This window comes from Diceros bicornis, chromosome 22, assembly GCF_020826845.1.
Source record: "Diceros bicornis minor isolate mBicDic1 chromosome 22, mDicBic1.mat.cur, whole genome shotgun sequence".
Taxonomy (NCBI): domain Eukaryota; kingdom Metazoa; phylum Chordata; class Mammalia; order Perissodactyla; family Rhinocerotidae; genus Diceros; species Diceros bicornis.
The window spans coordinates 26,513,782-26,531,484 of NC_080761.1; the positions used below are offsets into that span (position 1 = coordinate 26,513,782).

General features: G+C 41.1%; 1 protein-coding gene across 9 annotated transcripts in view; it reads left to right on the top strand.

The window, feature by feature from the left end:
• Positions 1 to 17,703, top strand: part of SMARCA2 (SWI/SNF related, matrix associated, actin dependent regulator of chromatin, subfamily a, member 2) — a 173,923-nt gene that overhangs the window by 123,272 nt on the left and 32,948 nt on the right. The window contains exon 1 of one of the 9 annotated variants that reach the window (XM_058565726.1): positions 16,336 to 16,509. The exons of the other annotated variants lie outside the window; for them this stretch is intronic. Coding sequence (XP_058421709.1) covers positions 16,417 to 16,509 — 93 coding nt within the window. The 5' untranslated portion in view covers positions 16,336 to 16,416. Of the gene's footprint in view, positions 1 to 16,335; positions 16,510 to 17,703 lie in introns of those variants that run through there. 9 annotated transcript variants of the gene reach the window in all.

Genomic DNA, 17,703 nt, shown 5'->3' on the forward strand with positions numbered 1-17,703 from the left:
ATGGCCCCAGCTCTCCCGCCCTGTCCTTGTTTGACTTTGCCCTTGATGACCCTAGAAAGAACTATGTGGATTTGCCCTGGTCTGGCTCCAATTCTGCGACTCAGCTCTCAGGAACTAAAACTCAACGGGGCATGGGTGAGAGATTTTCTCTTTGTTCTTCGTCTGGCTTTCTCTTAAAAATGCAAGTTTGACAGAGGGTTCCCTAGCATGCTGGTGGACTCAGTACATGATCCAGTGTGTGGAACTCATTGGTTGTTTGTAGCATTTGGAGAGTTGAGATGAGTGCTGGGTGCTGACAGGACATGATGGACAGGACTCCAACATGGTGGAGCTGGTGAAGAAGGCACCTACCTGCCACAGGGGGCTACTTTCCTTACGGAAGATAGTTGGGGGCTTCAGCAAATCTGTACAGACCAAGAATATTCTAGCACTTTGTCATCAAGAAGAAGCTACCCACCCACCCCATCTTTTTTTTATTCCTTGCATACTAGCTAGCAGAGTACATAGCTGCTAAATGGATCCATCTTGTTCATCGAAACATATCAACTTTCCCTGCAAATTATCAAGATCAAATCCATTTGCACTCACTTTAATTAAAAAAAATTCAATACAGTAATGTCATAGGATATTATTGGACGGCATGAAGCAGGATATTGTGGAGTCCAACAGACTACAGTGTCACCATGCCAGAGGAACCCCTACCATGGATATTTGTTCTGCAAGAGAATTAATAAACCCAGTTTAGTGGTTTTATTTGCCACCATTTTATCTTACCAAATAAAGCTTATGATTGACTGTTTTATTGGTTGCATCTTTCTGCATTTTTATAATCAGCTCCCAAAACACCTGGAGCTTTCAGTTTTGTTTTTTTTCTTTACATAAAGTTTACTTGGAAGAATTTTCCCATCATAAAAGCATAATGAAAAATACAGACGAGGATAGGAAAGAAAATAGAATCACCTGTAATCTCATCGACCTTCACAGACCCAGGGTGGAGAAGGAGCCAAGTAAAATTACCCACAGGGGTTATTTTGGTGGCGTTACGTTCGGAATTATTTTTAACCTGTTACGAGGCTCAGCTCTTTTGTAGCAGTTTCAGTAAATCTCAACCGCTGATGCTCATCAAGCCCCAGCCTGTTGTCAGTAGCATCTGCGTGTCCTTCCATTCGGGCTTAGGAACACCCTGTTTTACTGGGCGCCCAGTGCCAAGGGACTGACTTTTTTTTTTTAGGGCCATTAAGGGATATGCGAGGGCATGCCTTCCCACACTGGAATAGCGATTTTTGCTTCTTCTTGTAAACAGGGGTTTTATGTCTCCACTTCAAATTTCACAGGCTATTTCCTGCTGTCTTTTAAAGATGGCTTTTCCCCTCTCTAGTATTAGATAGTCAGTGCTTTTTACTGTCATTAAGTTGGTTCGCATCACACCCTTCTCCTCCCCAGGGCTGAATTCTTCATCTGAATTTATTCCCATAGAGTTTCCAGGACTTTTTTTGAGCCAAATCAGACCCTTTCTCTCAGTTCTTATACTGTCCTCTCCTTTCTGTGTATCAGACAGTGCTAGGCTGGGTGCTATAAATACACACCACATTTTAATCCCCTTCAAGACTTGGGATAAGTATTATTGCTCCCATTTTATGGATGGGAAACTAAGCCTTACGGGCACGGAGCATGTTTTTTGGATTTAGCTTTTAGCGCATGGCAGGTGTATTTGTTTAATGAATGTGGAATGTTGAGTTTATTTCCTTTTGGATTTCGAAAACGCACATCAGTACAAGTGTGCAGGCCTATGGGGGTTTGGTACAAGACAAATCACATTCCAGTTTACAGCCCCTTTGCCCCTGAGCCAACCTCCTCCTGGCTTGTGAATTCTGGCCGCTTCTGGAAAAGGTGCAGGAGCTCAGGTCGGATCAGCAACAGGTGAGTCTCTTGATGACCCTGGGAGGCCTTGCTGCTGGGGAACTTCAGGACAGCTCCTAGAGGAGATATAAGACAGACCCGTGAAGGCTGTCAGCCCCACCACTCCTCGAGACAGGGCTCCTTTGCAGACTTCCTTCTTCTGAGCAGCAGGACTCTGGGGGCTCTTTACGACCACAGGTTGGTCTCTCCCCGCTCCTTGTTTGCCTTGTTTCCAGGAAGGCCAGGGTCTCTCCCAACCTCCTCCTTCCCTTGTTCATTCCAACTGCAGTCGCTGCTCTGCCTTTGAGCTGAGTGAGGGGTGTTGATCTCTATCACTCCTCCACGTTTGATGGTCCTTTTTGCCAGTGGATTTGAATATCTTACTTAAGCCATTTAACTCTCAAAGCTGTAGCGAGACAGAAGATTGTGTAATTACCAGTTTAAAAGGCAGTTTAAAGAGGTGGGCTGGAGCAGGGCAAACGAAAAACAAAGATCTTTATTTTTGTCCCATTTATCTGGCTTATTTTAATTCGCTGTATAGTTGTGTAGCCCAAGCTTGAACAATAATCATTTAAGCCAGGCCTTAAAATGTGCGTCCTTTGGCCGGCCCCATGGCTTAGCGGTTAAGTGCGCGCACTCCACTGCTGGTGGCCCAGGTTCAGATCCCGGGCGCGCACTGACGCACTGCTTCTTCGGCCATGCTGAGGCCACATCCCACATACAGCAACTAGAAGGATGTGCAACTATGACATACAACTATCTACTGGGGCTTTGTGGGGTGGGGGGGAAGGAAGGAGGAGGATTGGCAATAGATGTTAGCTCAGTGCCGGTCTTCTTCAGCAAAAAGAGGAGGATTAGCGTGGATGTTAGCTCAGGGCTGATCTTCCTCACACACACACACAAAAATGTGCGTCCTTGGTAAGCCCTGTCATTTTGAGGAAGCAGAGGAGTAAACAATAAAGATGTGGTTTTATTTCAACAAGATTTGTGGGTCCCACTCGTGAGCAAGGCATCCATCGAAATGCCTTTGGGGGCGATTTTGATTAAAATGACTTTCATTCTGAAAGAGATTTCAGACTGATAGGAGATTCAGACATTTTAAGACAAAAACAAAACTCATACAAAGTAGAATCAAAGAGTGAATAAAAGTACCTGTAATATATTGTGGAAGTGCAGGGGCAAGAGGGAACAGATATGATATTATGAATGAAATGGCGTTTTAGCTCTTGCTTAAAAGACGAGCATGATTTGGATAGGGAAGGCGGATCAGGAGGAGAATTCCAGGCTAAGGGAACCACATAGAGGCATGGAAATGTGACTCATGGGTGCTGTGACCTGTGTGTTGGGAGCATGGAGCTTTTATAGGGATAGGAGTGGATAAAGAAAAACTAGGTGGGGCCACACTGTGGAGTGTATGCGCGACCAGAGAATCTGAGCTTTATTCTATTCTATAGAGAGAATGTAGAGTCTGAACATTTTTTTTTATTGAGGTCATAATGGTGTATAACATTGTGAAATTTCAGGTGTACATTATTATTTATCAGTTTCTGTATAGACTACATCATGCTCACCACCAATTGTCTAATTTCTATCTTTCACCATATATATATGTTCCCCTTTACCCCTTTTGCCTACCTCCCAACGCTCTTTCTGGTAACCACTAATCTGTTCTCTTTGTCCACATGTTTGTTTATCTTCCACATATGAGTGAAATCATGTGGTATTTGTCTTTCTCTGTCTGGTTTATTTCACTTAACAAAATACCCTCAAAGTCCATCCATGTTGTTGCAAATGGGATAATTTTGTCTTTTTTTAAGGCTGAGTGGTATTCCATTGTGTATATATACCACATCTTCCTTATCCATTCATCAGTTGATGGGTACTTGGGTTGCTTCCATGTCCTGGCTATTGTGAATAATGCTGCAGTGAACATAGGGGTGCATAAATCTCTTCAGATTGTTGATTTCAAGTTCTTTGGATAAATACCACAGCTGGATCCTATGGTATTTCTATTTTTAATTTTTTGAGAAATCTGCATAGTTTTCCTTAGTGGCTGCACCAGTTTGCATTCCCACCAGGAGTGTATGAGGGTTCCCTTTTCTCCACATCCTCTCCAACATCTGTTATTTTTTTTCTTGGTATTATAGCCATTCTGACCGGTGTAAAGTAATATTTCTTATAGTTTTCATTTGTATTTCCCTAATAATTAGTGATGTTGAACATCTTTTCATGTGCCTTTTGCCCATCTATATATCTTCTTTGGAAAAATGTCTGTTCATAGCCTCTGTGCATTTTTTGACCTAGTTTGTTTTTTTTGTTGTTAAGTTTTGTGAGTTCTTTATATATTTTGGATATTAACCCCTTGTCGGATATATGATTTGCAAATATTTTCTCCCAGTTGGTGGGTTGTCTTTTCATTTTGTTCATGGTTTCCTTTGCCTTACAGAGCTTTTTAGTCTGATGTAGTCCCATTTGTTAATTTTTTCTTTTGTTTCCCTTGCCTTAGTAGACATGGTATTCGAAAAGATGCTGCTAAGACCGATGTCAAAGAGTGTACTGCCTATATTTCCTTCTAGGAGTTTTATGGTTTCAGGTCTGACATTCAAGTCTTTAATCCATTTTGGTTAATTTTTGTGTATGGTGTAAGATAATGGTCTACTTTCATTCTTTTGCATGTTGCTGTCCTGTTTTCCCAACACCATTTATTGAAGTGACTTTCCTTTCTCCATTGTATGTTCGTGGCTCCTTTGTTGAAGATTGACTGTCCATAGATGTGTGGTTTTATTTCTGGGCTTTCAATCCTGAGAAAAAAAGAACAAAGCTGGAGGCATCACAATACCTGACTTCAAAATATACTACAAAGCTATAGTAATAAAAACAACATGGTCCTGGCACAAAAACAGACACACAGATCAATGGAACAGACTTGAAAGCCCAGAGTCTGAACATTTTTGAAATGGGGGAATGATGTGTCACTCTTTTTAAGCAGAGAGAATATAATCATTTGCATTGCAAAGGATGAATTAAAAGGGCCCTGGAGAGAGGGTGGGGAAAACCCTAAGGGAGGCCGTTATATTTGACCCTATGAAAGAGGAAACTGTCTGAGAGCAAAGAGAAAGAAGAGAAAAGATTGTTTATGAACTATCTTAAAGGTAGACTACGTGGTGACTGACAGGACTGCCTGAATGTAATAAGGGAAACTGATGATTTTAAAGGTTTCTAGCCTGGATAACTAGGGGGAAATGATGCTTCCCTTAGATGAGCTAGAAGGATCCAGAAGAGAAATATTTGTTTGGTTGGAAGAAAAGTGACCTATTTGATTTGGGACATTTGGTAGGATATTAGAAATCCCGACTGGGAACTCCAGGCTAGAGAGAGAATTTTTGAAGCCATATGCCTTGAGGTCACATTTGAAGCCAGGGCCAATTTGGAGCTCCAGGAAGACTTTACATCCAGAATGGGGGATTGGACTCCCCCATCAATAGTGAGGGACTGCTCAGAAGCACTCACCACACTGAGGATTGTGAGTCTGTGTCCAGGCTGCTGAGCAGAAGAAAGTGCACGAAGAAGCCCCCTCTCAAGGGGTGGCAAGACTAACAGCCTTCATGAGATCTGTCTTATATCCCTTCTAGGAGAGCAGTTTTGAAGTTATCCTGCAGCAGGTCCTCCCAGGGTCATTAAGAGACATCTCACCTGTTGCTGATCAGGGCGTCAGACTTATTAGTGATGTCTGCTGTGGACTCAGAAGGGGCAATTGGCCACATTTGGCTGCCTATTTACAATTGGTGAGAATGAAAAAGAAGGCCAAAGAAAAACTTGGGGAATCTTCATGTAAGGGGAGAAAAGGTAGGGAAACCTGAGACTGTAGCATTATAAGAAGGAGAGATTTTAAATAAGGAACAATGGAGAAGAAAGTAAATAAAATAGGTCTTAGACCTATTTTATGATAGGGAATGGGAATTCCTATCATAAAACTCCCATATGATAGATATGGGAATTCAGGAGCTTTGGGCAACTTTTGAAAAATATTAGTGTCTTGGGTGCTAAGGAATTTTACTGTGTGGTCAGGGAGTAGATCCATGAGTCAAGGTGACTCTAGAGGTTGACAGTAAAGGGAAGGTGAGAAATGAGATGATCACTAGAGGGTGATGTAGGAAAGATAACAGAGAGTTTGACTCAAGAGTTTATAATTTTGTACTTGAAGATTAACATAGAAATACCTAGAACAAATACACTTGAATTTACTACTAATGTTCAGTAAATACGTATATATCTAAGCAATTTTCCCAGGGAGCCCTGTCTAAAAATTGAATTTGTATTCAACTGTATTTGTACTGCCTAACTTTTCTTCCCCCAGTTCTGTGCTAGGAACCGTAGGGAAATTGAGAAAAACAAGGCATGGTCTCAGTAAGGGAAAAAAAAAAAAAAATCAGTGATCTGTTACAGTTGGGAAAGATTCTGAGCGAGGAAATGGGAGTTGATCATGGAAGCATGGTACAACGTGCACAGGTACTAGGGATTGGGAAAGACGCTCTTCTGAGAAGCGTGAGAGAAATCACAATGGAGGGAATAAATATGGCACGCTGTGGTGAGGCACTGGGGTTGTGGTCCTCTTATTCGTGGGTGTTCACATACCAGGAAATTATGGCAAGTCAGACTGGGTAAGATCAGACCATGGAGATCTCTAGCGTCCAGGCAGGGAGACTTGAAATTGATACGCTGAGGATAGGAAGTTGAGTAGGGCCGTAACCTGATAAAAGAAGTACTTAACGATGTGACCAGTGGGATGTAGCCCATAACTCTTTAGAACAAATTCAGAATCAAGCTCTAAGTCTTATTGCAGGGCAGGAAAGCTAGATGACAAAAAAAGAACAAAGTAATACGACTTTCCTCGTGACCCCCATTCCAAAAAGAAAGAACAGCGGAAGCCTTCTTAATCGAAATAATTAGAACCAGTAGCGGTCAGTTAATGCAAATATCAGCTAATGTGAGAAAATAATGCATTACTGGTATGTAGATGCAAATTTTAATGAAAAACAATGTATATCTGTTTGCCACATTCCTAATGTGAGGCTAAGGTGCCTCTTTGAGTCTGCTGGCTGGAATACTGGAGTCTGTCTTGTGTGACACCCATTATGTATCACTTAGCATTTCCAGTTTTGGTGTTTTAGAGTGAGAGAATCCTTTTTTTTTTTAAACTTCAGCTTTACTGAGGTATAATTGGCAAAATTGCAAGATGTCTAAAGCGTACATCGTGGTGACTTGATATACATATCCATTGTGAAAGGATTCCCCCAAATCATTAACTGACACATCCGTCGCCTGAGTGAGAATCCTGACAGTAACAAAGCATAGCAAGTGCAGACTCGTCCCCAGATGAGAAGAGTCTAGCCCTTGCCAAGTTCAACGGTGTTTTGTTTTGTTTTTAAGCAGCTCAGCTTTTATGGAGTCTTTCTGTGTGCTCACTGTGTATAGAAATAAGAACTCTATTTCTTTCCACAACTGTATTTCCTTTTATGTAATACCTAACTGAACTGTGTACTTCCAATCACAAGTGTAACCACATCAAGATGTTGGGGACACAACTGACTGTTGGTATATGAGCCAAGGGGAGAGAGCGGAGGGACCATGCTCTTAAGTGGAGATCCATTGAAGGAGCCTTTTAACTTGCTTCAGATTTAGTAACTGTCAAGTGTGCACCCTCTAAAATGTTCTCTAGATGCTGTTTTGGAATGCATTTTAGGGGATGTTTTCTATATGTGAATGTCACTGCCAGTTGGAGCCAGTCCCTGTGTTTGTCTGTCCCATACAAATTGCTGACCATGTTTCACGTGACCCAGTTTCCTGGTGGTGTCTCTACTACCCGACTCTGCCCATGTTGATTTCAACCAGGGATTCCCAGTAAAACTGCAGTCCTGGCTTGGAATACCAAGAAGCTATGGGAGCCTGCAAAGCCAGTGTAGTACTCAGTGTGTTTATTAGTAAAACCTGGTCATATTTACCTCTGTTCTTGTATCTTGATGCTTTAAAATTAGAGATTTGTTTTAAAGTTAATTGCATAGCAAGTTGTTTGCAACATACGTATAACGCTTAGCTAACCAGGGCTCAAATTTTGTTTAGAATTTTTAGCTGTATTGACCTGGCATTAAATAAAGCAGGACAGTCATACTTGACAAATAACCTTACCTATACTTAGATGCACCATACAGACATAACTAGAGCAAATCTAGCAATGAAATTATTGTACATTTCCAAGTTGGCTGTTTAACCATAACCGGAGCCAGACACTCCCCCACTGACACTTGGTTGTGTGTATGTGTATATATGTATGCATGTACGTATGCATGTATCTATAGCCTAACCAAATACTTGTGTGTTTGTGTACACAAAATTACAGCCTCCCTACGACCAGCTACTCTTTCTCCTTCATATAGTGTATTCTTTGCATATTGCCTGTTGTCTTCTGTTCATGGGTTGTACTCATAACATCTCTGGCCTAGGTGCTACCTCAAGCTTCAACTCCTACACCAACTGGACATATTCTTTCACCCTTGCAGTTCAAATTCCTAAGAAGTAAACTAACTCAGCCAGTCACTCTCATTCCTGTTTATGCAGAGGCCCTCATCCTAGAGAAAGGCCATCCTGAGAACAGGGAACTGTTCCCAGTCCCACCAGGTGAGACCAGGACAGACAGCAGTTGCCTGATCTAGAATGTAGCTACCAGGCAACAAGTGCTGTGTGTGGGGCAGTTTCCATTAGATTCTAGTATGTCATGAAAGGTAAAATCTGCCATCACTCATTCAAAGGGATGTGTTATACTGTATACATACAGGCTGTCCTCACTTTGCACCATTCCAATACGTACAGATTTCCATTACTGTGATATAATTAAAAAACATCAGTCCCCCAATAACAAATTTCAGTTATCGTATGTAGTAGTTGGCTAGGGCTACCATAACAAAATACCACAGACTGGTTGGGTTCAACAACAGAAATTTATTTTCTCACTGTTCTGGAGGCTGGAAGTCTGAGATCAAGGTGTTGGCAGGGTTGTTTCTTCTGCAGCCTCTTTCCTTGGCTTGCAGATGGCTGTCTCCTCCCTGTGTCTCCACATGGTCACCCTCTGTCTATCTGTGTCCTGATCTCCTCTTCTAAGGACACCAGTCATATTAGATTACGGCCCACCCCAATGACCTCATTTTACCTTAATTACCTCTTTAAAGGCCCTGTCTCCAAATACAGTCACATTCTGAGGTACTGGGAGTTAAGACCTCAACATATGAATTTGGGAGGAACACAATTCAGCCCATAACACCATAGTATACTAATTGTGAGTTACAGCATAAAGTACAAACTTTGTTGCTGGCTCTTCAGTGTACAAATCACTATATATAACAGATGTACATTATGATCAGTGACCAATCACATCACTTTTTGCAAACTGTGTTGGTGATTGGTCACTGAGCATCCGTTACTCAGTCCATGTACAGACAGCGAAGTGTGTAGTTGTGGTGGCTCTCTGTCTCCCATGATAAACCCACATGACATTCTATACAAATAGATAATCAGGAGAGGAAGTTGGCCACCAAAGATGAAAGTGCAGCAAAGAAACAAAAAGTAACAATGCAGGAAGTAAAATTGTATGTAATTAGGGAAAATGGCAGCATCAAAGTGAAGATAGTCCAAGTCCTTCATGAAACTACAATTCAAACCATATTGAAAAAGTCCAATGAATAAAAAACTAAAATCACCTCAACATAGTTTAAATTGCACTAGGAACATAAAGCCACTTATGGTTGAATTTGAGCGTTTACTTTGGATTGAAGAAGATGATAAAAAAAAAATTCCAATCAGTTTGGCTAGTGTTCGAGCCAAAGCACTGAAGTTAGTTGCCGCGTGGAAAGAATATGGTAATTACAAGGAGACTGGAGAATAACCTCTTACTGCCAGTAAAGGCTGGTTTCACCATTTCAGAAGTCGGCATGAACTGGTTACTGTCGAGCAGGCTGGGGGTGCTGCCAAGGCAGATAAGGGCACTGCTGTGACATTTGCATCCGGGTTCCAAGGGTTAGTTAAGGCAGGTGGTTATGAGGATCATCATCAAATATTTACTGCTGATGAGACATCTTTCTTGGAAGACAGCCCTTTCAAGAGCGTCAGTGAAGAAAGATGTAGGATTGCAAAGTGGCCATAAAGGAGCGACTCCAGATCTTCAGCCAGAGAAACTTAGTGCAGGTGAACTTACCAACATAAAGGAGGACACTGGTTGTGAAGAAAAGAAGGAGGATGTCCCAAAGAAAGTGACACCCGCAAAAAAACACTTCAGATTAAAGGAACTCTGAGATATTCCACTACATTGAAAGGGCAAAGGAGAGAATGTTGGAAGCTGATCCTTGGTTTGCCAAGGCATAGAAAAGACATTTGTTCCATATCATAAGTTATCTGACGAGAAGAGGGAGGCAAGCACTGTCCAAATACTCTTGATAAGTTTTACCAAAAAAAGACCATTTTAATGCTCAATGTTTCTAATGTTTTAAATTAGTGTATTAAATATTCATTTTATGATGTTTTTCCTTTCCCTGTACATGTATAACCGACAATAAGAGTTTTGAATGTTTTGACATAAATTTTTAAAGGTCATGGAACAATCATAATTTTCCCATTGATCATTAAAATGGCTTTGTACGGTTTCAACCTTCATGGTCCTTTTTATGGTCCACACTTCCGTGCAAAGCAAGGACTGCGTGCGTGTGTGTGTGTGTGTGTGTGTGTGTGTGTGGTCTTAGCTGGAAGTCTTCCTAAGATGCATCATGTCATGTTTTTCCTTGCATTATTCCCCTAAGCCTAGCAAGCATAATTGAGCCTTTTCCTGGTGGTTCAGAGTCATCCCTGGTGCTGTAAAGTAGAATAGCATCCTAGCTAAGGGTATGGTTTATGCAACCAAACTTTGGGTTCAAGCCTGGTTCTGTGACTTCGTTTTGTATGATCTGGAGTAAGATGCTTCATCTCTCGGTCCCTCAGTTTCCTCATCTGTAAAATGAGGAGAATAATAGTACCTAACTCACTGGGTTGTTATGAGGATTATATGAGCACATGCAGGTAAAGCGTTGAGTGCCTGGCAACATATAAACAGTGTGTGTTTGCTGCTCTTACTGGTGATGGTGGTAGTAGTAAGAGTAATAGAAATATTCCTGATGCTGTATGTCTTAAGATTATTGACGTTGAGGCTATTTCTTTCCTCTATCGGGTAGCCTCAAACTACTCTACTTTTGATTTTTTGTGTTGTTTTACTTCTGTGTTCTCCTACCTTGTAATTTGGCTACTAATGGCCTTCTCTGCATCAGATCCAGTGCCCACTCTCAACCACCTTCTCGTTAGAACTTGGTACTTTTAACCACAATGGGTTCATAGACCAGAGAACTTGTCCTGTAGTAGCGTGGAAGCCTGGATGAGGGCTCTGTTCCTTGTGGACGGCCTATCACAGGAAGCCCAGAAGAAAACCATTTATTTGCCTCAAGAGCCTCCAATTTGCCATTTGACATCATCTCCAAATGAGGTTACACTCATAATCATTGTAGTTTACCTATCTATCTCAAAAGCATTGTTATTCTTTTTAAGCATTGAAATTATATACCACAATCTGTTAGCTTCTTTTGGCATTTCTTCCTTTTTTTTTTTTTTGCTGAGGAAGATTTGCCCCAAGCTAACTTCTGTTGCCAATCTTCCTCTTTTTTTTGCTTGAGGAAGATTCGCTTTGAGCTAACATCTGTGCCAATCTTCCTCTATTTGCATGTGGGTCGCCACCACAGCATAGCTGTTGAGTGGTGTAGGTCCGTGCCTGGGAACCAAACCTGTGAACCCAGGCCGCTGAAGTGGAGCGTGCCAGATTTAACCACTACACCATGGGGCCGGCCCCTGTTTCTTCCTTTTTTTATAGCAAGAACCCTGAAGTACAGGGGTGGCCCAGGCCTCCCTGAGAAGCCCTGCTCAAGACACAAGTGGGTGGATCTCCTGGTTGTGTTGGTTGATAGTAACTGGATAAATGGTCTCGGGGTAAGAAAGCAGAACTGTACTTCTTTTAATTCTCCGTGGTTTCTCTAAGCTTCCTGCAAGCCTGCAAATTCTCTCAGGTTCTTTGATTGATTCCACCCAAGGGAGCTGGAGCATAGCTGTGCCTCACCTGTAAGAATAAAGGTATCAATACATTATGTTTGTAATGTGGTAGGGTCTACAGGGCCAGATATCGGGGGGCCACCCTCTACTAAATCTAAAAGTCATTCTCTGAATAGAGTATTATACTTAATACTGCCCAAAAGGGTACTTAGTTGACCTTGTGGCTGAAATAATTTTATATACCCTATACTTTTTTTTCTCTTCCCAGCCCTAAATTGTTTCTACCTGAAATACTGTACTGATTTGCCTTGTCTCTGTTGTGTAAGCTGTGGCTCCCCTTTTCCCCTCTGCACCAAGTTTCCTTATGGAAAAGAAAGAGGCTTCGTTCGTTTTTGCAAAAGTGATCTAAAGTGTTGAACAAAAAACTGGAAATCTCACTGTACCAGAAATTCAGTGAAAACTGGGACTCCATTCACTTCCCCTTTATGGCCAGCATTGTACATTTCAGTCCCCACCTTGGAGAGAGTGGGGAGTGTGGCTGGCATCCGAGTTGCCTGACAAATGAGTGAAATAAGAAATGAGGGTCTGTTGAATTAATATGCCATTAGTTAATTGCACCACAGTGAAAAAGAAAAATAAAGTATGCTAAAAAACAAGGCTTTGCGAGCCAGCCCTGATAGCCTAGCGGTTCAAGTTCCGTGCGTTCCGCGTGGGCGGCCCGGGTTTCGTTCCTGGGCGTAGAACCACACCATTCGTCTGACAGTAGCCATGCTGTGGCCACAGCTCACATAGAAGAACCAGAAGAACTTACAATCATACACAACTATGTACTGGGGCTTTGGGGGGGGAAAGGAAGAAAAAAGGAGGAAGATGGGCAACAGATGTTAGCTTAAGGCAGCTCTTCCCCTGCAAAAAAAAAAAAGGCCTTCACCTTCAGATCAGCTCATCTGTTTCCCTGAATATTTGAGGCATTTGTTAACACAATTATACAGTTGGTGAATAGGTATGTCCTATATAAAGGTATTTTCTTATATCACGGATATTTCCTTAATAACATTTGAAGGAATAAGGATTTTTGAAAAGGCTTCTAGTCATTGGCAAGGGGCAAGACTGAACGTGCTACCTGTTGAAATACTGTAAGGTTTGAGTTCAGAAAGCTAGCAAGATTTCACTGGTACTGTGTGCTGCGTGTCAGGGTGGTAGGAACATGTACGAACCTGCAGTTGTTGGGGTTTTTTCCTTAATACTTAGAGAACTTGATTTGTTTTCAGGGACTTTTTTTTGGTGGTGATATACATATAACACAAAATTTACTATTTTAACCATTCTAAGTGTGCATTTCAGCACATCGTTGTGCAACCATCACCACTCTCCACTCCAAAACTTTTTCATCATTCCAAACTGAAATTCTGTACTCATTAATCAGTAGCTCCCCATCCCCCCTCCACTCCACCCCTCGTAACCACTGTTCTTTCTCATGTAAGTGGAACCATACAATATTTGTCCTTTTGTGTCTGGCTTATTTCAGCTTAGGGAATTTGATTTTATGCACACTATTCTAAGAGGTTGATTTGGGGGATGGTCGTCATCAAAAACATATAATTGTCCAAAGCCCTGAGTCTGAAATTGTGTATCCAAAAGTGCTGTGGTCTTTATTAAACCAAGTGACTAGTGATGTGTCATTTTGAGCCAGAACTCCATGTTCAATTTTTTGCTGTCAAATATTTCTATTATAAGAAAGTTTCACATACATCAAATCTGAGATTTTCTTAAAAATTCCACTTTTTTTGGTCACTTTGGCTGCTGCTCTGGTTGTTTTGGGGATCATTACCTGTATTATTGGCTTCCAGAGCCTCAGCGGGGCTTGAGGCTAAGCCTCCCAGAATATTGGGATCAAGTTTAGTGATGTGTGAGTGGTCCACAGGAAACACTGGTATTGATACGTAATTGTCTTAACCCACGTCCTTGAATGCTTCACCTTCAACTCTGTAACCCCACTCCCACCCCCAGCAGCATCGTAGGGTCCTCTTCTGGCATCCAATTAGAGCTTCTAAGGGAGATGGACCTCCAGAGAGAGAAAGTAGGTGTCAGAGGGCAGAAATGGGGTATTTAAATATCAGAGTTAAGTATTCGAACAGTAAATTCCCCATTTCTTATCCAAGAAATTTCCCATGCCTTGTCTTGATGTCTTTCGAATTGCCCCTTTCAATTTGCCCTGAGATGGTCTGTTCCACTGTAAGGGCTGTGCCACCCTGCTTGGTGGACTTGGAGATGCTGAGGTGGGAAAGGCAGCCACAGTGACACAATGCACCGGAGTTGGCTTGTGATTTTTGTTTGCTCGTCCCTGTTTACCTATTCATCGTCATGGATCCCTTCTGGTGTGTGGTATTGTGAAGTCGTGTATAATCGTACCTCATTACACCGCCGGTTAAGAAGAACAAGGATAATGCCGACTTTCTGGACTGTCCATCTCTCACTAAAAGACGTAGTGTGTGTCGGAATGACAGAAAGGGGCACGACTGGACCCACGTGTGGCCGATTCCCGGGTCTGCCATGTGCTTTGCAAGCTGCAAAGTGTTTCCTCTGCAACAGCTAATACTGCACAACCGTCTCCTGCATTTTGTTATCCGAGCCTGCACGCTGCTTTCTTAAGAACTAATTGAAGGAGGAGCCAGGCTGTATCTCTTTCTTGCACATCCTGTGTCATGAAAATGTATTCTTTTAAAAAAAAAAAAAAAATCGAAAGAGAAAAAGAAGGGTGGAAAAAAGGTTGCCATCCAGTGGAGGAAGGAGTAAAATCCCAGCTTCATTCAGGAAAACAGCAGGCAGAAATATGCTTAACTCTTTTAACTTGGCTGGGGCTTTTTATCACCTTACGGATTTTTTCAGTGACGTCCGGAGCCAAATGGGTGCAGTGTGCCTTTAAGAAAAGAAGTGCCTCACCAAACTTCGCTGTAGTTGTATCTCACCGTTTGGGTAGGGAAGGAAAGTGTTAATTTCTTATTTGTACACTTTTTTTCCCCCGACTTCCTTCCTATTCACTTCATTAAGTCTAGAGGCAGTTCAGCATGGGAGCCGTCTGTATGTTGAATTAGGGCCCGCACTCTTGCGCAACACGTCACCAGTCGGAAACTGGGGGTTTGCTTCTGTGATTTATTTCATTATTGTGCTGGTAAAAGGTTTGGAAGGGAATTCTTTTGGGGGTAGTACTTTAGCGTTGTGTAGCAAGTTTCTTTTTTCCGTGGCCCCCCCGGCACTGAGTTGAGTCAGTTGAGCCAGTGTAATCAATAATTTTTTAAAATAAAAGAACAGTTTTAAATTTCCATGAATAATTTTACTTACAGGCAGGAGTGATCTTGCTCGACTCTGGAAGTGCGAAAAGCACTGGGAAATATTTAGTGAATTGATTTCCATTAGAAAAAGACCCTTAGAAAGCCCTGGGCATAAAGCTCTGCATATGGATGTGTTGGGGGTCTTGGGGGAGGAGGGAAGATGTTTTGTAGCTCTCTGCATTCCTGCATAAAACCTTAATTTAAGGGGAATAATGGTCAGTACTTTGTATGTTTCCTTGTGATTCCAAAACCTAAATTTAATAAGAATCTGCACGTATTAGCAATTGTAATAAAAATGGTTTCACTAGTTCTTTTTGCGATTTAATTTGTTTTCTTCGCTTCTTAGCTACTCACAGATTTAGAGATTTAAAAGTCCAGATATCACAAGCTTATGCTTTGTTCTTTTTTTTCAAAATTAAGGGGGAGAGTAGAAATATCCTTTTCACAACTTCTCCCTCTTCATTTATCCCACTGCAAAGAAAAACAATGAAAAATTTTACAGCATGAAACTGAAAGTGAAGTATCCCAGTTGTGTGGGATTTTCTTTAAAGAGAAGAATAACATTTGTATTAAAATATTTGAACTTGAGAACATGCACATTGCTTTTACTTACATGGGTTTAATGAAAAAGAAATTCCTTTATGCAAAAAAAAATTCGTCTGAGACTGCTCCAAAACCATGCAGCCTATTTTTTTAAAAAAGCACTAAAATGAGGTTTAAAATACCCAAAATAAAGCATACCTTGTTTTCATTTTTTAAACTAAACTTGAATATTAATTTGTTTTCTGATTGGCTTAATTGTTAAGAGGCAAGTAAGAAGTGGAAACCACCTGAGCTGAAATCTCTAATTCTGCTGCCTGGAATAATAAGGGGGAAAAAAAATATGATAAGTAGTTGTCAATATTAAAACAGGCTGAAGGAGGAAGGCTTTGGGCCTTGTAGTAGTAGCTAGAATGAAACAGCAGATTTGAGTATCCACAATCCTTTCAGTATTAAATTTTCAGTAAAATAAAATTACTTGTATATGAAAACATAGCCTTTCCCCAGCTCTCTTTTTTTTCCTGATCAGCTGATGAAGAGACTAGCAGCTCGCTGCTTTGCTGGCTTGTTAATTTTATCCCCACTAACTGTGATTTCCGATAGCCGGCCTCCTGATAGTGGTAAGGTAAATATCCTTTTTCATTGCCGTCTTGAAGATTCAGTAGAACTACATCCCAGGCATGTGTAGGTGTGTAACACATCAAAAGCCGGTGTTCTCCGTATTTCTGTGTGCAACTGGGTGCTGGAGGAGAGCAATACCATTAACTGTTGACAGCCTTGCATGCTGTATTTATTATTAGCATGTTCAGCCTCCAAGATTTGCGGGACAATTTCCTTTTCTTAATCTTCGCTTAGCTGCAGTGTGTTTAGCTGTATAGTGGGTGTCCTGCTTTTAGGCAAATGAATATTAATGAAATAACGTGGGGCTTTTTTTTTCTTTTTCCTTTTTTCCTCATAACTCATTAGATCTCGCCTCCTTCATAGTGGTTATCTGAACACTGTAGGATCGTGATGGAAATTGTCTTTTGATTATTAAGGCCTAGGCTCAGACTGTCCCTTAGGATTCTGTCTGTGTGCATGTTGCTTCTGTGGGTTTGCACATTGGAAGATGCATAGAAAACATATTTTTTTAAATCCCACTGGCATTTTTAACATGCCAGGTTGTTTTGTGTTCTGCACCAGGTTTTCTTCACAAAACCTTTCTTTTTCAGGAGGCATTGTACACAAGTGAAAGAAATTATGTCTGAGCTGTAATCACTCTTTATATTGATTGTTATACTCACATGATCATAAATATTAGCCATGTTTGGTGCTGTGGAGAAATGAAGGTAATTGCCTTGTGATTAGAGCTCTTTCAGCTACGAGAAAGGATTGATCAGCATTCGCATACTGGAGGCAATATTGGGAGAAAGGAGGAACAAATAACAACATCAGTTATTTTGTGTGAGAAAGCAATGGTGAAATAGAATTTATTTAAAGGTTTTTAAAAAAATTTTCTTTTCCATAGTCAAAATTTTCTTTTATCTTTTTCTTTCCTTTGCGGTTCTTTTTTTCCTTTTATTTTTCTTAAGTTTTGAGATTTACCAGGAAAAAAAAAAGTTTAAACTTCTGGGTCTGTCACATGGATCTTTTAGCCATTTATGAACAGGTTTCTTTTATACTTGGTTGTTTTTATAGCTATTTTATTATCTCTCTGCATTAGTGCTGCTGGCTCTGGTTTAAAGCAAGCGTTTGCAGGTAATTGGAAAAAAGTGTTTGTTGTTTGTGAGTGTGTGTGTGCTCTCTCGGATGATTTAAGTGCGTTTACCAAGGAATGTGG